The sequence below is a fragment of the Nerophis ophidion genome, linkage group LG18, assembly GCF_033978795.1.
Source record: "Nerophis ophidion isolate RoL-2023_Sa linkage group LG18, RoL_Noph_v1.0, whole genome shotgun sequence".
Lineage (NCBI taxonomy): Eukaryota > Metazoa > Chordata > Actinopteri > Syngnathiformes > Syngnathidae > Nerophis > Nerophis ophidion.
The window spans coordinates 41,482,008-41,507,890 of record NC_084628.1 but is presented as its reverse complement, the minus strand read 5'-3'; the positions used below and the strand labels follow the sequence as shown (position 1 = coordinate 41,507,890).

Sequence of the window (25,883 nt, the reverse complement as noted above, 5' to 3'; positions counted from 1 at the left end):
AACCATGCAACGTATTTGACCTTATCAATCAACACTACATTTAATTAACCATGCAACATATTTGACCTTGTCAATCAACACTACATTTAATTAACCATGCAACATATTTGACCTTATCAATCAACACTACATTTAATTAACCATGCAACATATTTGACCTTATCAATCAACACTACATTTAATTAACTAAGCAACGTATTTGACCTTATCCATCAACACTACATTTAATTAACCATGCAACATATTTGACCTTATCAATCAACACTACATTTAATTAACTATGCAACGTATTTGACCTTATCAATCAACACTACATTTAATTAACCATGCAACGTATTTGACCTTATCAATCAACACTACATTTAATTAACCATGCAACATATTTGACCCTATCAATCAACACTACATTTAATTAACTAAGCAACATATTTGACCTTGTCAATCAACACTACATTTAATTAACCATGCAACGTATTTGACCTTATCAATCAACACTACATTTAATTAACCATGCAACATATTTGACCCTATCAATCAACACTACATTTAATTAACTAAGCAACATATTTGACCTTGTCAATCAACACTACATTTAATTAACTATGCAACATATTTGACCTTGTCAATCAACACTAAATTTAATTAACCATGCAAAGTATTTGACCTTATCAATCAACACTACATTTAATTAACCATGCAACATATTTGACCTTATCAATCAACACTACATTTAATTAACTATGCAACGTATTTGACCTTATCAATCAACACTACATTTAATTAACCATGCAACGTATTTGACCTTATCAATCAACACTACATTTAATTAACCATGCAACATATTTGACCCTATCAATCAACACTACATTTAATTAACTAAGCAACATATTTGACCTTGTCAATCAACACTACATTTAATTAACCATGCAACATATTTGACCTTGTCAATCAACACTACATTTAATTAACCATGCAACGTATTTGACCTTATCAATCAACACTACATTTAATTAACCATGCAACGTATTTGACCTTGTCAATCAACACTACATTTAATTAACTAAGCAACATATTTGACCTTATCAATCAACACTACATTTAATTAACTAAGCAACATATTTGACCTTATCAATCAACACTACATTTAATTAACCATGCAACATATTTGACCTTGTCAATCAACACTACATTTAATTAACTAAGCAACCTATTTGACCTTATCAATCAACACTACATTTAATTAACTAAGCAACATATTTGACCTTATCAATCAACACTACATTTAATTAACCATGCAACATATTTGACCTTATCAATCAACACTACATTTAATTAACCATGCAACGTATTTGACCTTGTCAATCAACACTACATTTAATTAACTAAGCAACATATTTGACCTTATCAATCAACACTACATTTAATTAACCATGCAACGTATTTGACCTTATCAATCAACACTACATTTAATTAACCATGCAACGTATTTGACCTTATCCATCAACACTACATTTAATTAACCATGCAACATATTTGACCTTATCAATCAACACTACATTTAATTAACCATGCAACGTATTTGACCTTATCAATCAACACTACATTTAATTAACCATGCAACGTATTTGACCTAATCAATCAACACTACATTTAATTAACCATGCAACGTATTTGACCTTATCAATCAACACTACATTTAATTAACCATGCAACGTATTTGACCTTATCAATCAACACTACATTTAATTAACCATGCAACATATTTGACCCTATCAATCAACACTACATTTAATTAACTAAGCAACATATTTGACCTTGTCAATCAACACTACATTTAATTAACCATGCAACATATTTGACCTTGTCAATCAACACTACATTTAATTAACCATGCAACGTATTTGACCTTATCAATCAACACTACATTTAATTAACCATGCAACGTATTTGACCTTGTCAATCAACACTACATTTAATTAACTAAGCAACATATTTGACCTTATCAATCAACACTACATTTAATTAACTAAGCAACATATTTGACCTTATCAATCAACACTACATTTAATTAACCATGCAACATATTTGACCTTGTCAATCAACACTACATTTAATTAACTAAGCAACCTATTTGACCTTATCAATCAACACTACATTTAATTAACTAAGCAACATATTTGACCTTATCAATCAACACTACATTTAATTAACCATGCAACATATTTGACCTTATCAATCAACACTACATTTAATTAACCATGCAACGTATTTGACCTTGTCAATCAACACTACATTTAATTAACTAAGCAACATATTTGACCTTATCAATCAACACTACATTTAATTAACCATGCAACGTATTTGACCTTATCAATCAACACTACATTTAATTAACCATGCAACGTATTTGACCTTATCCATCAACACTACATTTAATTAACCATGCAACATATTTGACCTTATCAATCAACACTACATTTAATTAACCATGCAACGTATTTGACCTTATCAATCAACACTACATTTAATTAACCATGCAACGTATTTGACCTAATCAATCAACACTACATTTAATTAACCATGCAACGTATTTGACCTTATCAATCAACACTACATTTAATTAACCATGCAACATATTTGACCCTATCAATCAACACTACATTTAATTAACTAAGCAACATATTTGACCTTGTCAATCAACACTACATTTAATTAACCATGCAACATATTTGACCTTGTCAATCAACACTACATTTAATTAACCATGCAACGTATTTGACCTTATCAATCAACACTACATTTAATTAACCATGCAACGTATTTGACCTTATCAATCAACACTACATTTAATTAACCATGCAACATATTTGACCCTATCAATCAACACTACATTTAATTAACTAAGCTACATATTTGACCTTGTCAATCAACACTACATTTAATTAACGATGCAACATATTTGACCTTGTCAATCAACACTACATTTAATTAACCATGCAACGTATTTGACCTTATCAATCAACACTACATTTAATTAACCATGCAACGTATTTGACCTTATCAATCAACACTACATTTAATTAACCATGCAACATATTTGACCTTGTCAATCAACACTACATTTAATTAACCATGCAACGTATTTGACCTTATCCATCAACACTACATTTAATTAACCATGCAACATATTTGACCTTATCAATCAACACTACATTTAATTAACTATGCAACGTATTTGACCTTATCAATCAACACTACATTTAATTAACCATGCAACATATTTGACCCTATCAATCAACACTACATTTAATTAACTAAGCAACATATTTGACCTTGTCAATCAACACTACATTTAATTAACCATGCAACATATTTGACCTTGTCAATCAACACTACATTTAATTAACCATGCAACGTATTTGACCTTATCAATCAACACTACATTAAATTAACCATGCAACGTATTCGACCTTATCAATCAACACTACATTTAATTAACCATGTAACATATTTGACCTTGTCAATCAACACTACATTTAATTAACTAAGCAACATATTTGACCTTATCAATCAACACTACATTTAATTAACCATGCAACGTATTTGACCTTGTCAATCAACACTACATTTAATTAACTAATCAACATATTTGACCTTATCAATCAACACTACATTTAATTAACCATGCAACATATTTGACCTTGTCAATCAACACTACATTTAATTAACTAAGCAACATATTTGACCTTATCAATCAACACTACATTTAATTAACTAAGCAACATATTTGACCTTATCAATCAACACTACATTTAATTAACCATGCAACATATTTGACCTTGTCAATCAACACTACATTTAATTAACCATGCAACATATTTGACCTTATCAATCAACACTACATTTAATTAACCATGCAACATATTTGACCTTATCAATCAACACTACATTTAATTAACCATGCAACGTATTTGACCTTATCAATCAACACTACATTTAATTAACCATGCAACATATTTGACCTTGTCAATCAACACTACATTTAATTAACCATGCAACATATTTGACCTTATCCATCAACACTACATTTAATCAACCATGCAACATATTTGACCTTATCAATCAACACTACATTTAATTAACTAAGCAACGTATTTGACCTTATCCATCAACACTACATTTAATTAACCATGCAACATATTTGACCTTATCAATCAACACTACATTTAATTAACTATGCAACGTATTTGACCTTATCAATCAACACTACATTTAATTAACCATGCAACATATTTGACCTTATCAATCAACATTACATTTAATGAACCATGCAACATAATTGACCCTATCAATCAACACTACATTTAATTAACTAAGCAACATATTTGACCTTGTCAATCAACACTACATTTAATTAACCATGCAACGTATTTGACCTTGTCAATCAACACTACATTTAATTAACCATGCAACATATTTGACCTTATCAATCAACACTACATTTAATTAACCATGCAACGTATTTGACCTTATCAATCAACACTACATTTAATTAACCATGCAACATATTTGACCTTGTCAATCAACACTACATTTAATTAACCATGCAACATATTTGACCTTATCCATCAACACTACATTTAATTAACCATGCAACATATTTGACCTTATCAATCAACACTACATTTAATTAACTAAGCAACGTATTTGACCTTATCCATCAACACTACATTTAATTAACCATGCAACATATTTGACCTTATCAATCAACACTACATTTAATTAACTATGCAACGTATTTGACCTTATCAATCAACACTACATTTAATTAACCATGCAACGTATTTGACCTTATCAATCAACATTACATTTAATTAACCATGCAACATAATTGACCCTATCAATCAACACTACATTTAATTAACTAAGCAACATATTTGACCTTGTCAATCAACACTACATTTAATTAACCATGCAACGTATTTGACCTTATCAATCAGGACTACATTTACTTAACCATGCAACATATTTGACCCTATCAATCAACACTACATTTAATTAACCATGCAACGTATTTGACCTTATCAATCAACACTACATTTAATTAACCATGCAACATATTTGACCCTATCAATCAACACTACATTTAATTAACTAAGCAACATAGTTGACCTTGTCAATCAACACTACATTTAATTAACCATGCAACATATTTGACCTTATCAATCAACACTACATTTAATTAACTAAGCAACGTATTTGACCTTATCAATCAACACTACATTTAATTAACCATGCAACGTATTTGACCTTGTCAATCAACACTACATTTAATTAACTAAGCAACATATTTGACCTTATCAATCAACACTACATTTAATTAACCAAGCAACATATTTGACCTTATCAATCAACACTACATTTAATTAACCTTGCAACATATCTGACCTTGTCAATCAACACTACATTTAATTAACTAAGCAACCTATTTGACCTTATCAATCAACACTACATTTAATTAACTAAGCAACATATTTGACCTTATCAATCAACACTACATTCAATTAACCATGCAATGTATTTCACCTTGTCAATCAACACTACATTTAATTAACTAAGCAACATATTTGACCTTATCAATCAACACTACATTTAATTAACCATGCAACTTATTTGACCTTATCAATCAACACTACATTTAATTAACCATGCAACGTATTTGACCTTATCCATCAACACTACATTTAATTAACCATGCAACATATTTGACCTTATCAATCAACACTACATTTAATTAACCATGCAACGTATTTGACCTTATCAATCAACACTACATTTAATTAACCATGCAACGTATTTGACCTTATCAATCAACACTACATTTAATTAACCATGCAATGTATTTGACCTTATCAATCAACACTACATTTAATTAACCATGCAACATATTTGACCCTATCAATCAACACTACATTTAATTAACTAAGCAACATATTTGACCTTGTCAATCAACACTACATTTAATTAACCATGCAACATATTTGACCTTGTCAATCAACACTACATTTAATTAACCATGCAACGTATTTGACCTTATCAATCAACACTACATTTAATTAACCATGCAACGTATTTGACCTTATCAATCAACACTACATTTAATTAACCATGCAACATATTTGACCTTGTCAATCAACACTACATTTAATTAACCATGCAACGTATTTGACCTTATCCATCAACACTACATTTAATTAACCATGCAACATATTTGACCTAATCAATCAACACTACATTTAATTAACTATGCAACGTATTTGACCTTATCAATCAACACTACATTTAATTAACCATGCAACGTATTTGACCTTATCAATCAACACTACATTTAATTAACCATGCAACGTATTTGACCTTATCAATCAACACTACATTTAATTAACCATGCAACATATTTGACCCTATCAATCAACACTACATTTAATTAACTAAGCAACATATTTGACCTTGTCAATCAACACTACATTTAATTAACCATGCAACATATTTGACCTTGTCAATCAACACTACATTTAATTAACCATGCAACGTATTTGACCTTATCAATCAACACTACATTTAATTAACCATGCAACGTATTTGACCTTATCAATCAACACTACATTTAATTAACCATGCAACATATTTGACCTTGTCAATCAACACTACATTTAATTAACTAAGCAACATATTTGACCTTATCAATCAACACTACATTTAATTAACCATGCAACGTATTTGACCTTGTCAATCAACACTACATTTAATTAACTAAGCAACATATTTGACCTTATCAATCAACACTACATTTAATTAACTTAGCAACATATTTGACCTTATCAATCAACACTACATTTAATTAACAATGCAACATATTTGACCTTGTCAATCAACACTACATTTAATTAACCATGCAACGTATTTGACTTTGTCAATCAACACTACATTTAATTAACTAAGCAACATATTTGACCTTATCAATCAACACTACATTTAATTAACTAAGCAACATATTTGACCTTATCAATCAACACTACATTTAATTAACCATGCAACATATTTGACCTTATCAATCAACACTACATTTAATTAACCATGCAACGTATTTGACTTTGTCAATCAACACTACATTTAATTAACTAAGCAACATATTTGACCTTATCAATCAACACTACATTTAATTAACTAAGCAACATATTTGACCTTATCAATCAACACTACATTTAATTAACCATGCAACATATTTGACCTTATCAATCAACACTACATTTAATTAACCATGCAACATATTTGACCTTATCAATCAACACTACATTTAATTAACTAAGCAACATATTTGACCTTATCAATCAACACTACATTTAATTAACCATGCAACATATTTGACCTTATCAATCAACACTACATTTAATTAACCATGCAACATATTTGACCTTATCAATCAACACTACATTTAATTAACCATGCAACATATTTGACCTTATCAATCAACACTACATTTAATTAACCATGCAACATATTTGACCTTATCAATCAACACTACATTTAATTAACCATGCAACGTATTTGACCTTGTCAATCAACACTACATTTAATTAACTAAGCAACATATTTGACCTTATCAATCAACACTACATTTAATTAACTAAGCAACATATCTGACCTTGTCAATCAACACTACATTTAATTAACTAAGCAACCTATTTGACCTTATCAATCAACACTACATTTAATTAACTAAGCAACATATTTGACCTTATCAATCAACACTACATTCAATTAACCATGCAATGTATTTGACCTTGTCAATCAACACTACATTTAATTAACTAAGCAACATATTTGACCTTATCAATCAACACTACATTTAATCAACCATGCAACGTATTTGACCTTATCAATCAACACTACATTTAATTAACCATGCAACGTATTTGACCTTATCCATCAACACTACATTTAATTAACCATGCAACATATTTGACCTTATCAATCAACACTACATTTAATTAACCATGCAACGTATTTGACCTTATCAATCAACACTACATTTAATTAACCATGCAACGTATTTGACCTTATCAATCAACACTACATTTAATTAACCATGCAACGTATTTGACCTTATCAATCAACACTACATTTAATTAACCATGCAATGTATTTGACCTTATCAATCAACACTACATTTAATTAACCATGCAACATATTTGACCCTATCAATCAACACTACATTTAATTAACTAAGCAACATATTTGACCTAGTCAATCAACACTACATTTAATTAACCATGCAACATATTTGACCTTGTCAATCAACACTACATTTAATTAACCATGCAACGTAATTGACCTTATCAATCAACACTACATTTAATTAACCATGCAACGTATTTGACCTTATCAATCAACACTACATTTAATTAACCCTGCAACATATTTGACCTTGTCAATCAACACTACATTTAATTAACCATGCAACGTATTAGACCTTATCCATCAACACTACATTTAATTAACCATGCAACGTATTTGACCTTATCAATCAACAGTACATTCAATTAACCATGCAATGTATTTGACCTTGTCAATCAACACTACATTTAATTAACTAAGCAACATATTTGACCTTATCAATCAACACTACATTTAATCAACCATGCAACGTATTTGACCTTATCAATCAACACTACATTTAATTAACCATGCAACGTATTTGACCTTATCCATCAACACTACATTTAATTAACCATGCAACATATTTGACCTTATCAATCAACACTACATTTAATTAACCATGCAACGTATTTGACCTTATCAATCAACACTACATTTAATTAACCATGCAACGTATTTGACCTTATCAATCAACACTACATTTAATTAACCATGCAATGTATTTGACCTTATCAATCAACACTACATTTAATTAACCATGCAACATATTTGACCCTATCAATCAACACTACATTTAATTAACTAAGCAACATATTTGACCTAGTCAATCAACACTACATTTAATTAACCATGCAACATATTTGACCTTGTCAATCAACACTACATTTAATTAACCATGCAACGTAATTGACCTTATCAATCAACACTACATTTAATTAACCATGCAACGTATTTGACCTTATCAATCAACACTACATTTAATTAACCCTGCAACATATTTGACCTTGTCAATCAACACTACATTTAATTAACCATGCAACGTATTAGACCTTATCCATCAACACTACATTTAATTAACCATGCAACGTATTTGACCTTATCAATCAACAGTACATTTAATTAACCATGCAACGTATTTGACCTTATCAATCAACACTACATTTAATTAACCATGCAACGTATTTGACCTTATCAATCAACACTACATTTAATTAACCATGCAACATATTTGACCTTGTCAATCAACACTACATTTAATTAACTAAGCAACCTATTTGACCTTATCAATAAACACTACATTTAATTAACTAAGCAACATATTTGACCTTGTCAATCAACACTACATTTAATTAACTAAGCAACATATTTGACCTTATCAATCAACACTACATTTAATTAACTAAGCAACATATTTGACCTTATCAATCAACACTACATTTAATTAACCATGCAACATATTTGACCTTGTCAATCAACACTACATTTAATTAACCATGCAACGTATTTGACCTTGTCAATCAACACTACATTTAATTAACTAAGCAACATGTTTTACCTTATCAATCAACACTACATTTAATTAACTAGGCAACATATTTGACCTTATCAATCAACACTACATTTAATTAACCATGCAACATATTTGACCTTGTCAATCAACACTACATTTAATAAACTAAGCAACCTATTTGACCTTATCAATCAACACTACATTTAATTAACTAAGCAACATATTTAACCTTATCAATCAACACTACATTTAATTAACCATGCAACGTATTTGACCTTGTCAATCAACACTACATTTAATTAACCATGCAACATATTTGACCTTATCAATCAACACTACATTTAATTAACCATGCAACGTATTTGACCTTATCAATCAACACTACATTTAATTAACCATGCAACGTATTTGACCTTATCAATCAACACTACATTTAATTAACCATGCAACATATTTGACCTTATCAATCAACACTACATTTAATTAACCATGCAACATATTTGACCTTATCAATCAACACTACATTTAATTAACTAAGCAACATATTTGACCTTGTCAATCAACACTACATTTAATTAACCATGCAACATATTTGACCTTATCCATCAACACTACATTTAATTAACCATGCAACATATTTGACCTTATCAATCAACACTACATTTAATTAACTAAGCAACGTATTTGACCTTATCCATCAACACTACATTTAATTAACCATGCAACATATTTGACCTTATCAATCAACACTACATTTAATTAACTATGCAACGTATTTGACCTTATCAATCAACACTACATTTAATTAACCATGCAACGTATTTGACCTTATCAATCAACATTACATTTAATTAACCATGCAACATAATTGACCCTATCAATCAACACTACATTTAATTAACTAAGCAACATATTTGACCTTGTCAATCAACACTACATTTAATTAACCATGCAACGTATTTGACCTTATCAATCAGGACTACATTTACTTAACCATGCAACATATTTGACCCTATCAATCAACACTACATTTAATTAACCATGCAACGTATTTGACCTTATCAATCAACACTACATTTAATTAACCATGCAACATATTTGACCCTATCAATCAACACTACATTTAATTAACTAAGCAACATAGTTGACCTTGTCAATCAACACTACATTTAATTAACCATGCAACATATTTGACCTTATCAATCAACACTACATTTAATTAACTAAGCAACGTATTTGACCTTATCAATCAACACTACATTTAATTAACCATGCAACGTATTTGACCTTGTCAATCAACACTACATTTAATTAACTAAGCAACATATTTGACCTTATCAATCAACACTACATTTAATTAACCAAGCAACATATTTGACCTTATCAATCAACACTACATTTAATTAACCTTGCAACATATCTGACCTTGTCAATCAACACTACATTTAATTAACTAAGCAACCTATTTGACCTTATCAATCAACACTACATTTAATTAACTAAGCAACATATTTGACCTTATCAATCAACACTACATTCAATTAACCATGCAATGTATTTCACCTTGTCAATCAACACTACATTTAATTAACTAAGCAACATATTTGACCTTATCAATCAACACTACATTTAATTAACCATGCAACTTATTTGACCTTATCAATCAACACTACATTTAATTAACCATGCAACGTATTTGACCTTATCCATCAACACTACATTTAATTAACCATGCAACATATTTGACCTTATCAATCAACACTACATTTAATTAACCATGCAACGTATTTGACCTTATCAATCAACACTACATTTAATTAACCATGCAACGTATTTGACCTTATCAATCAACACTACATTTAATTAACCATGCAATGTATTTGACCTTATCAATCAACACTACATTTAATTAACCATGCAACATATTTGACCCTATCAATCAACACTACATTTAATTAACTAAGCAACATATTTGACCTTGTCAATCAACACTACATTTAATTAACCATGCAACATATTTGACCTTGTCAATCAACACTACATTTAATTAACCATGCAACGTATTTGACCTTATCAATCAACACTACATTTAATTAACCATGCAACGTATTTGACCTTATCAATCAACACTACATTTAATTAACCATGCAACATATTTGACCTTGTCAATCAACACTACATTTAATTAACCATGCAACGTATTTGACCTTATCCATCAACACTACATTTAATTAACCATGCAACATATTTGACCTAATCAATCAACACTACATTTAATTAACTATGCAACGTATTTGACCTTATCAATCAACACTACATTTAATTAACCATGCAACGTATTTGACCTTATCAATCAACACTACATTTAATTAACCATGCAACGTATTTGACCTTATCAATCAACACTACATTTAATTAACCATGCAACATATTTGACCCTATCAATCAACACTACATTTAATTAACTAAGCAACATATTTGACCTTGTCAATCAACACTACATTTAATTAACCATGCAACATATTTGACCTTGTCAATCAACACTACATTTAATTAACCATGCAACGTATTTGACCTTATCAATCAACACTACATTTAATTAACCATGCAACGTATTTGACCTTATCAATCAACACTACATTTAATTAACCATGCAACATATTTGACCTTGTCAATCAACACTACATTTAATTAACTAAGCAACATATTTGACCTTATCAATCAACACTACATTTAATTAACCATGCAACGTATTTGACCTTGTCAATCAACACTACATTTAATTAACTAAGCAACATATTTGACCTTATCAATCAACACTACATTTAATTAACTTAGCAACATATTTGACCTTATCAATCAACACTACATTTAATTAACAATGCAACATATTTGACCTTGTCAATCAACACTACATTTAATTAACCATGCAACGTATTTGACTTTGTCAATCAACACTACATTTAATTAACTAAGCAACATATTTGACCTTATCAATCAACACTACATTTAATTAACTAAGCAACATATTTGACCTTATCAATCAACACTACATTTAATTAACCATGCAACATATTTGACCTTATCAATCAACACTACATTTAATTAACCATGCAACGTATTTGACTTTGTCAATCAACACTACATTTAATTAACTAAGCAACATATTTGACCTTATCAATCAACACTACATTTAATTAACTAAGCAACATATTTGACCTTATCAATCAACACTACATTTAATTAACCATGCAACATATTTGACCTTATCAATCAACACTACATTTAATTAACCATGCAACATATTTGACCTTATCAATCAACACTACATTTAATTAACTAAGCAACATATTTGACCTTATCAATCAACACTACATTTAATTAACCATGCAACATATTTGACCTTATCAATCAACACTACATTTAATTAACCATGCAACATATTTGACCTTATCAATCAACACTACATTTAATTAACCATGCAACATATTTGACCTTATCAATCAACACTACATTTAATTAACCATGCAACATATTTGACCTTATCAATCAACACTACATTTAATTAACCATGCAACGTATTTGACCTTGTCAATCAACACTACATTTAATTAACTAAGCAACATATTTGACCTTATCAATCAACACTACATTTAATTAACTAAGCAACATATTTGACCTTATCAATCAACACTACATTTAATTAACCTTGCAACATATCTGACCTTGTCAATCAACACTACATTTAATTAACTAAGCAACCTATTTGACCTTATCAATCAACACTACATTTAATTAACTAAGCAACATATTTGACCTTATCAATCAACACTACATTCAATTAACCATGCAATGTATTTGACCTTGTCAATCAACACTACATTTAATTAACTAAGCAACATATTTGACCTTATCAATCAACACTACATTTAATCAACCATGCAACGTATTTGACCTTATCAATCAACACTACATTTAATTAACCATGCAACGTATTTGACCTTATCCATCAACACTACATTTAATTAACCATGCAACATATTTGACCTTATCAATCAACACTACATTTAATTAACCATGCAACGTATTTGACCTTATCAATCAACACTACATTTAATTAACCATGCAACGTATTTGACCTTATCAATCAACACTACATTTAATTAACCATGCAATGTATTTGACCTTATCAATCAACACTACATTTAATTAACCATGCAACATATTTGACCCTATCAATCAACACTACATTTAATTAACTAAGCAACATATTTGACCTTGTCAATCAACACTACATTTAATTAACCATGCAACATATTTGACCTTGTCAATCAACACTACATTTAATTAACCATGCAACGTAATTGACCTTATCAATCAACACTACATTTAATTAACCATGCAACGTATTTGACCTTATCAATCAACACTACATTTAATTAACCCTGCAACATATTTGACCTTGTCAATCAACACTACATTTAATTAACCATGCAACGTATTAGACCTTATCCATCAACACTACATTTAATTAACCATGCAACGTATTTGACCTTATCAATCAACAGTACATTTAATTAACCATGCAACGTATTTGACCTTATCAATCAACACTACATTTAATTAACCATGCAACGTATTTGACCTTATCAATCAACACTACATTTAATTAACCATGCAACATATTTGACCTTGTCAATCAACACTACATTTAATTAACTAAGCAACCTATTTGACCTTATCAATAAACACTACATTTAATTAACTAAGCAACATATTTGACCTTGTCAATCAACACTACATTTAATTAACTAAGCAACATATTTGACCTTATCAATCAACACTACATTTAATTAACTAAGCAACATATTTGACCTTATCAATCAACACTACATTTAATTAACCATGCAACATATTTGACCTTGTCAATCAACACTACATTTAATTAACCATGCAACGTATTTGACCTTGTCAATCAACACTACATTTAATTAACTAAGCAACATGTTTTACCTTATCAATCAACACTACATTTAATTAACTAGGCAACATATTTGACCTTATCAATCAACACTACATTTAATTAACCATGCAACATATTTGACCTTGTCAATCAACACTACATTTAATAAACTAAGCAACCTATTTGACCTTATCAATCAACACTACATTTAATTAACTAAGCAACATATTTAACCTTATCAATCAACACTACATTTAATTAACCATGCAACGTATTTGACCTTGTCAATCAACACTACATTTAATTAACCATGCAACATATTTGACCTTATCAATCAACACTACATTTAATTAACCATGCAACGTATTTGACCTTATCAATCAACACTACATTTAATTAACCATGCAACGTATTTGACCTTATCAATCAACACTACATTTAATTAACCATGCAACATATTTGACCTTATCAATCAACACTACATTTAATTAACCATGCAACATATTTGACCTTATCAATCAACACTACATTTAATTAACTAAGCAACGTATTTGACCTTATCAATCAACACTACATTTAATTAACCATGCAACGTATTTGACCTTGTCAATCAACACTACATTTAATTAACTAAGCAACATATTTGACCTTATCAATCAACACTACATTTAATTAACTAAGCAACATATTTGACCTTATCAATCAACACTACATTTAATTAACCTTGCAACATATCTGACCTTGTCAATCAACACTACATTTAATTAACTAAGCAACCTATTTGACCTTATCAATCAACACTACATTTAATTAACTAAGCAACATATTTGACCTTATCAATCAACACTACATTCAATTAACCATGCAATGTATTTGACCTTGTCAATCAACACTACATTTAATTAACTAAGCAACATATTTGACCTTATCAATCAACACTACATTTAATCAACCATGCAACGTATTTGACCTTATCAATCAACACTACATTTAATTAACCATGCAACGTATTTGACCTTATCCATCAACACTACATTTAATTAACCATGCAACATATTTGACCTTATCAATCAACACTACATTTAATTAACCATGCAACGTATTTGACCTTATCAATCAACACTACATTTAATTAACCATGCAATGTATTTGACCTTATCAATCAACACTACATTTAATTAACCATGCAACATATTTGACCCTATCAATCAACACTACATTTAATTAACTAAGCAACATATTTGACCTTGTCAATCAACACTACATTTAATTAACCATGCAACATATTTGACCTTGTCAATCAACACTACATTTAATTAACCATGCAACGTATTTGACCTTATCAATCAACACTACATTTAATTAACCATGCAACGTATTTGACCTTATCAATCAACACTACATTTAATTAACCATGCAACATATTTGACCTTGTCAATCAACACTACATTTAATTAACCATGCAACGTATTTGACCTTATCAATCAACACTACATTTAATTAACCATGCAACATATTTGACCCTATCAATCAACACTACATTTAATTAACTAAGCAACATATTTGACCTTGTCAATCAACACTACATTTAATTAACCATGCAACATATTTGACCTTGTCAATCAACACTACATTTAATTAACCATGCAACGTATTTGACCTTATCAATCAACACTACATTTAATTAACCATGCAACGTATTTGACCTTATCAATCAATACTACATTTAATTAACCATGCAACATATTTGACCTTGTCAATCAACACTACATTTAATTAACTAAGCAACATATTTGACCTTATCAATCAACACTACATTTAATTAACCATGCAACGTATTTGACCTTATCAATCAACACTACATTTAATTAACTTAGCAACATACTTGACCTTATCAATCAACACTACATTTAATTAACAATGCAACATATTTGACCTTGTCAATCAACACTACATTTAATTAACCATGCAACGTATTTGACTTTGTCAATCAACACTACATTTAATTAACTAAGCAACATATTTGACCTTATCAATCAACACTACATTTAATTAACTAAGCAACATATTTGACCTTATCAATCAACACTACATTTAATTAACCATGCAACATATTTGACCTTGTCAATCAACACTACATTTAATTAACTAAGCAACCTATTTGACCTTATCAATAAACACTACATTTAATTAACTAAGCAACATATTTGACCTTATCAATCAACACTACATTTAATTAACCATGCAACATATTTGACCTTATCAATCAACACTACATTTAATTAACTAAGCAACATATTTGACCTTATCAATCAACACTACATTTAATTAACTAAGCAACATATTTGACCTTATCAATCAACACTACATTTAATTAACCATGCAACATATTTGACCTTGTCAATCAACACTACATTTAATTAACCATGCAACGTATTTGACCTTGTCAATCAACACTACATTTAATTAACCAAGCAACATATTTTACCTTATCAATCAACACTACATTTAATTAACTAAGCAACATATTTGACCTTATCAATCAACACTACATTTAATTAACCATGCAACATATTTGACCTTGTCAATCAACCCTACATTTAATAAACTAAGCAACCTATTTGACCTTATCAATCAACACTACATTTAATTAACTAAGCAACATATTTGACCTTATCAATCAACACTACATTTAATTAACCATGCAACGTATTTGACCTTGTCAATCAACACTACATTTAATTAACCATGCAACATATTTGACCTTATCAATCAACACTACATTTAATTAACCATGCAACGTATTTGACCTTATCAATCAACACTACATTTAATTAACCATGCAACGTATTTGACCTTATCAATCAACACTACATTTAATTAACCATGCAACATATTTGACCTTATCAATCAACACTACATTTAATTAACCATGCAACATATTTGACCTTATCAATCAGCACTACATTTAATTAACCATGCAACATATTTGACCTTATCAATCAAAACTACATTTAATTAACCATGCAACATATTTGACCTTATCAATCAACACTACATTTAATTAACCATGCAACATATTTGACCTTATCAATCAACACTTCATTTAATTAACCATGCAACATATTTGACCTTATCAATCAACACTACATTTAATCAACCATGCAACATATTTGACCTTATCAATCAACACTACATTTAATTAACCATGCAACGTATTTGACCTTATCAATCAACACTACATTTAATTAACCATGCAACGTATTTGACCTTATCAATCAACACTACATTTAATTAACCATGCAACATATTTGACCTTATCAATCAACACTACATTTAATCAACCTTGCAACATATTTGACCTTGTCAATCAACACTACATTTAATTAACCATGCAACATATTTGACCTTATCAATCAACACTACATTTAATTAACCATGCAACATATTTGACCTTATCAATCAACACTACATTTAATTAACCATGCAACATATTTGACCTTATCAATCAACACTACATTTAATCAACCATGCAACATATTTGACCTTATCAATCAACACTACATTTAATTAACCATGCAACATATTTGACCTTATCAATCAACACTACATTTAATTAACCATGCAACATATTTGACCTTATCAATCAACACTACATTTAATTAACCATGCAACATATTTGACCTTATCAATCAACACTACATTTAATTAACCATGCAACATATTCGACCTTATCAATCAACACTACATTTAATTAACCATGCAACATATTTGACCTTATCAATCAACACTACATTTAATCAACCATGCAACATATTTGACCTTATCAAGCAACACTACATTTAATTAACCATGCAACATATTTGACCTTATCAATCAACACTACATTTAATTAACCATGCAACATATTTGACCTTATCAATCAACACTACATTTAATCAACCATGCAACATATTTGACCTTATCAATCAACACTACATTTAATTAACCATGCAACGTATTTGACCTTATCAATCAACACTACATTTAATTAACCATGCAACGTATTTGACCTTATCAATCAACACTACATTTAATTAACCATGCAACATATTTGACCTTATCAATCAACACTACATTTAATCAACCATGCAACATATTTGACCTTGTCAATCAACACTACATTTAATTAACCATGCAACATATTTGACCTTATCAATCAACACTACATTTAATTAACCATGCAACATATTTGACCTTATCAATCAACACTACATTTAATTAACCATGCAACATATTTGACCTTATCAATCAACACTACATTTAATCAACCATGCAACATATTTGACCTTATCAAGCAACACTACATTTAATTAACCATGCAACGTATTTGAACTTATCAATCAACACTACATGTGAGCTCTGTTACAAAGTGTAGAAGTACGACACATCACCATGACAAGTCTCTCTTTACCAGAAGGCTGTGCTATGACAACTGCCTCCCTATTTCGTTTGAAGCCCTCAGAGAAGTGCTGACTCAGACTCCTTACGATAAAACCATCCTCACGTCGTGTTTTTTCTCGGTTGGAACTTTGAGTCAAGAATTACGGCCTCTTTGACAAGGACTCTCTTTTCCCATCCAACACAATTTCCCAACTCATATGGAAACGGGGTTTGTACATGTTATTATGAAGGTTACTAGATACTACATATATACTTACATCATGTATGTATTACATGTTATTACGAATGTTACTAAATAACATATTTACCTACATATTTAAATATGAAAAATTTTAAGCGTATTATGGGCGGAATACAACGACTCCCATAGGCTTTATTGTAAGATGTATTTACTAATTAGAGTGCATTAAAACAAGAAAATCATATCCATGCTTTGTCTTATATAAGGATTTTAAATTATAGGAAAATTTTCAAAACAAAATGTCAGTTCCCCTTTAAATATTTAGTAATAGTAATAGAATATGTTTACTCACACTTTGGGAGTCCATGATGCCAAACAAGGGGAAAAGGAATGCAGGAAGCAGCGCCGTTATGGCCAGCGGCAGAACCTCGGTGCACCAGTACACCGCCATCAGGATGATGACATAAGCACATTGTGCTTCCTGGATGTACAAAATACCAGTATCAGTATCATTACAGTGGATGTCAGGTATAGATCCACCATTAGCGTTTGTTTACATTGTGACGGCGGTGAGTTATTTTATCCTCCTGCGTTGTGTAATGAAGCCTGTTTAGCTATTCCTCGCCCTCCAGTGATAATGCTACTTGTAAAAAACATACTTTATTTGTTGCCATGGAGGCCAGGATTAGTGATTTAGAAGTATCGGCACAGGGGCCACATGGCATCTCATATGAGCACACAGGGGCCACATGGCATCTCATAGGAGCACACAGGGGCCACATGGCATCTTATATGAGCACACAGAGGCCACATGGCATCTCATAGGAGCACACAGGGGCCACATGGCATCTCATAGGAGCACACAGGGGCCACATGGCATCTTATAGGAGCACACAAGGGGCCACATGGCATCTTATAGGAGCACACAGGGGCCACATGGCATCTCATAGGAGCACACAGGGGCCACATGGCATCTCATAGGAGCACACAGGGGCCACATGGCATCTTATAGGAGCACACAGGGGCCACATGGCATCTTAAAGGAGCACACAGGGGCCACATGGCATCTTATAGGAGCACACAGGGGCCGCATGGCATCTTATATGAGCACACAGGGGCCACATGGCATCTTATATGAGCACACAGGGGCCACATGGCATCTTATAGGAGCACACAGGGGCCACATGGCATCTTATAGGAGCACACAGGGGCCACATCACATCTTATATGAGCACACAGAGGCCACATGGCATCTTATAGGGGTCACATGGCATCTTATAGGAGCACACAGGGTCCACATTGCATCTTATAGGAGCACACAGGGGCCACATTGCATCTTATAGGAGCACACAGGGGCCACATCACATCTTATATGAGCACACAGGGGCCACATGGCATCTTATAGGAGCACACAGGGGCCACATGGCATCTTATAGGAGCACACAGGGGCCACATCACATCTTATATGAGCACTCAGGGGCCACATCGCATCTTATATAAGCACAAAGGGGCCAAATGGCATCTTATAGGAGCACACAGGGGCCACATGGCATCTTATAGGAGCACACAGGTGCCACGTCGCACCTTTAGGAGCACACAGGGGCCAAATGGCATCTTATAGGAGCACACAGGTGCCACGTCGCATCTTATAGGAGCACACAGGGGCCACATGGCAGCTTATAGGAACACACAGGGGCCAAATGGCCTCTTATAGGAGCACACAGGGGCCACATGGCATCTTATAGGAGCACACAGGGGCCACATGGCATCTTATAGGAGCACACAGGGGCCACATTGCATCTTATAGGAGCACACAGGGGCCACATCACATCTTATATGAGCACACAGGGTCCACATTGCATCTTATAGGAGCACACAGGGGCCACATGGCATCTTATAGGAGCACACAGGGGCCACATCACATCTTATATGAGCACTCAGGGGCCACATCGCATCTTATATAAGCACAAAGGGGCCAAATGGCATCTTATAGGAGCACACAGGGGCCACATGGCATCTTATAGGAGCACACAGGTGCCACGTCGCACCTTTAGGAGCACACAGGGGCCACATGGCAGCTTATAGGAACACACAGGGGCCAAATGGCCTCTTATAGGAGCACACAGGGGCCACATGGCATCTTATAGGAGCACACAGGGGCCACATGGCATCTTATAGGAGCACACAGGGGCCACATGGCATCTTATAGGAGCACACAGGGGCCACATGGCATCTTATAGGAGCACACAGGGGCCACATGGCATCTTATAGGAACACACAGGGGTCACATGGCATCTTATATGAGCACACAGGGGCCACATGGCATCTTATAGGAGCACACAGGGGCCACATTGCATCTTATAGGAGCACATAGGGGCCACATGGCATCTTATAGGAGCACACAGGGGCCACATGGCATCTTATAGGAGCACACAGGGGCCACATGGCATCTTATATGAGCACACAGGGGTCACATGGCATCTTATATGAGCACACAGGGGCCACATGGCATCTTATAGGAGCACACAGGGGCCACATTGCATCTTATAGGAGCACACAGGGGCCACATGGCATCTTATAGGAGCACACAGGGGCCACATGGCATCTTATAGGAACACACAGGGGTCACATCACATCTTATATGAGCACACAGGGGCCAAATTGCATCTTATATGAGCACACAGGGGCCACATCACATATTATAGGAGCAGACAGGGGCCACATTGCATCTTATATAAGCACAAAGGGGCCACATGGCATCTTATAGGAGCACACAGGGGCCACATGGCATCTTATAGGAGCACACAGGGGCCAAATGGCATCTTATAGGAGCTCACAGGGGCCACATCACATCTTATATGAGCACACAGAGGCCACATGGCATCTTATAGGGGCCACATAGCATCTTATAGGAGCACACAGGGGCCACATTGCATCTTATAAGAACACACAGGGGCCAAATGGCATCTTATAGGAGCACACAGGGGCCACATGGCATCTTATAGGAGCACACAGGGGCCACGTGGCATCTTATAGGAGCACACAGGGGCCACATGGCATCTTATAGGAGCACACAGGGGCCACATGGCATCTTATAGGAGCACACAGGGGCCACATGGCATCTTATAGGAGCACACAGGGGCCACATGGCATCTTATATGAGCACACAGGGGCCACATTGCATCTTATAGGAGCACACAGGGGCCACATCACATCTTATATGAGCACACGGGGGCCAAATCGCATCTTATATGAGAACACAGGGGCCACATCACATATTATAGGAGCACACAGGGGCCACATGGCATCTTATAGGAGCACACAGGGGCCACATCACATCTTATATAAGCAAACAGGGCCCACATCACATCTTATAGGAGCACACAGGTGCCACGTCGCACCTTTAGGAGCACACAGGGGCCAAATGGCATCTTATAGGAGCACACAGGTGCCACGTCGCATCTTATAGGAGCACACAGGGGCCACATGGCAGCTTATAGGAGCACACAGGGGCCACATGGCATCTTATATGAGCACACAGGGGCCACATGGCATCTTATAGGAGCACACAGGGGCCACATTGCATCTTATAGGAGCACATAGGGGCCACATGGCATCTTATAGGAGCACACAGGGGCCACATGGCATCTTATAGGAGCACACAGGGGCCACATGGCATCTTATATGAGCACACAGGGGTCACATGGCATCTTATATGAGCACACAGGGGCCACATGGCATCTTATAGGAGCACACAGGGGCCACATTGCATCTTATAGGAGCACACAGGGGCCACATGGCATCTTATAGGAGCACACAGGGGCCACATGGCATCTTATAGGAACACACAGGGGTCACATCACATCTTATATGAGCACACAGGGGCCAAATTGCATCTTATATGAGCACACAGGGGCCACATCACATATTATAGGAGCAGACAGGGGCCACATTGCATCTTATATAAGCACAAAGGGGCCACATGGCATCTTATAGGAGCACACAGGGGCCACATGGCATCTTATAGGAGCACACAGGGGCCAAATGGCATCTTATAGGAGCTCACAGGGGCCACATCACATCTTATATGAGCACACAGAGGCCACATGGCATCTTATAGGGGCCACATAGCATCTTATAGGAGCACACAGGGGCCACATTGCATCTTATAAGAACACACAGGGGCCAAATGGCATCTTATAGGAGCACACAGGGGCCACATGGCATCTTATAGGAGCACACAGGGGCCACGTGGCATCTTATAGGAGCACACAGGGGCCACATGGCATCTTATAGGAGCACACAGGGGCCACATGGCATCTTATAGGAGCACACAGGGGCCACATGGCATCTTATAGGAGCACACAGGGGCCACATGGCATCTTATATGAGCACACAGGGGCCACATTGCATCTTATAGGAGCACACAGGGGCCACATCACATCTTATATGAGCACACGGGGGCCAAATCGCATCTTATATGAGAACACAGGGGCCACATCACATATTATAGGAGCACACAGGGGCCACATGGCATCTTATAGGAGCACACAGGGGCCACATCACATCTTATATAAGCAAACAGGGCCCACATCACATCTTATAGGAACACACAGGGGCCACATTGCATCTTATAGGAGCACACAGGGGCCACATCACATCTTATAGGAGCACACAGGGGCCACATTGCATCTTATAGGAACACACAGGGGCCACATGGCATCTTATAGGAGCACACAGGGGCCACATGGCATCTTATAGGAGCACACAGGGTCCACATCGCATCTTATAGGAGCACACAGGGGCCACATGGCATCCTATAGGAGCACACAGGGGCCACATGGCATCTTATATGAGCACACAGGGGCCACATGGCATCGTATAGGCGCACACAGGGTCCACATCGCATCTTATAAGAGCACACAGGGGCCACATGGCATCTTATAGGAGCACACAGGGGCCACATGGCATCTTATAGTAGCACACAGGGGCCACATGGCATATTATAGGAGCACACAGGGGCCACATGGCATCTTATAGGAGCACACAGGGGCCACATGGCATATTATAGGAGCACACAGGGGCCACATTGCATCTTAAAACCACGTCACTACATGACGATGACGCGCCATCATTGCATTAAAAAACAAATAGTAATAATAAATGGGGAAACGGTACTTTTTCAAACAGCGTTTAGTACCGTTTTTGATTCATTAGTAACACCATACTATACTAGTAGTGGTATACTGTGCAACCCTTGTTGGAATTCATGTTTACTTCCATGTAATTATGGCTGTGGGCTGACTCGTGTTCAGTTGGACATTGACTCCTCTAATGTGTCCAACTTTTATTGTCCTGGTATTAAATGGGCCCTTGAGAAGATATACAGTAATAAAAATTTGGTTGCCAAAATGTGAAGGATCTACTTATTGACAGCTTCTCTGCATCAATAGTCCTTACATAAGTTATGACGGTCCAAAGGCTGCTTCTTCCTTCTTCAGATATCAGGACACGCTTGTGTTGACATCTTCATGTACAACACACATCACTAATCAAAGACCATCTCTGCACACCGCACACTTTGTACAGAGCGACTCTAGTCTTATCAGCACATGTGCAGCACGCGTGTGTGTGTGTGTGTGTGTGTGTGTGTGTGTGTGTGTGTGTGTGTGTGTGTGTGTGTGTGTGTGTGTGTGTGTGTGTGTGTGTGTGTGTGTGTGTGTGTGTGTGTGTGTGTGTGTGTGTGTGTGTGTGTGTGTGTGTTGCCACACTGGGGCCACGTCGCATCTTATAGGAGCACACAGGGGCCTCATCGCATCTTACATGGCATCTTACAGGGGCCACTTCGCATTTTATAGAAGCACACAGGGGCCACATCACATCTTAAAGGGGCAAACAGGGGCCACATGGCATCTTATAGGAGCACACAGGGGCCACATGACATCTTTTATGAGCACACAGGGGCCACATCGCATCTTATAGGAGCACACAGGGGCCACGTGGTATCTTATAAGATCACACAGGGGCCACATGGCATCTTATAGGAAGACACAGGGGCCACATCGCATCTTATATGAGCACACAGGGGCCACATGGCATCTTATATGAGCACACAGGGTCCACATTGCAACTTATAGGAGCACACAGGGGCCACATCACATCTTATATGTGCACTCAGGGGTCACATCGCATCTTATATAAGCACAAAGGGGCCAAATGGCATATTATAGGAGCACACAGGGGCCACATGGCATCTTATAGGAGCACACAGGGGCCACATTGCATATTATAGGAGCACACAGGGGCCACATGGCATCTTATAGGGGTCACATGGCATCTTATAGGAGCACACAGGGGCCACATGGCATCTTATGTGAGCACACAGGGTCCACATTGCATCTTATAGGAGCACACAGGGGCCACATCACATCTTATATGAGCACAAAGGGGCCAAATGGCATCTTACAGGAGCACACAGGGGCCACATGGCATCGTATAGGAGCACACAGGGGCCACATGGCATATTATAGGAGCACACAGGGGCCACATGGCATCTTATAGGGGTCACA

The 25,883-nt window shown here is 34.6% G+C and overlaps 1 protein-coding gene across 1 annotated transcript in view; it reads right to left on the bottom strand.

Moving 5' to 3' along the window:
* Nucleotides 1–25,883, bottom strand: part of slc13a5b (solute carrier family 13 member 5b) — a 48,963-nt gene that overhangs the window by 19,512 nt on the left and 3,568 nt on the right. The window contains exon 2 of the mRNA XM_061878130.1: nucleotides 19,667–19,795. Coding sequence (XP_061734114.1) covers nucleotides 19,667–19,795 — 129 coding nt within the window. The remainder of the gene's footprint in view (nucleotides 1–19,666; nucleotides 19,796–25,883) is intronic.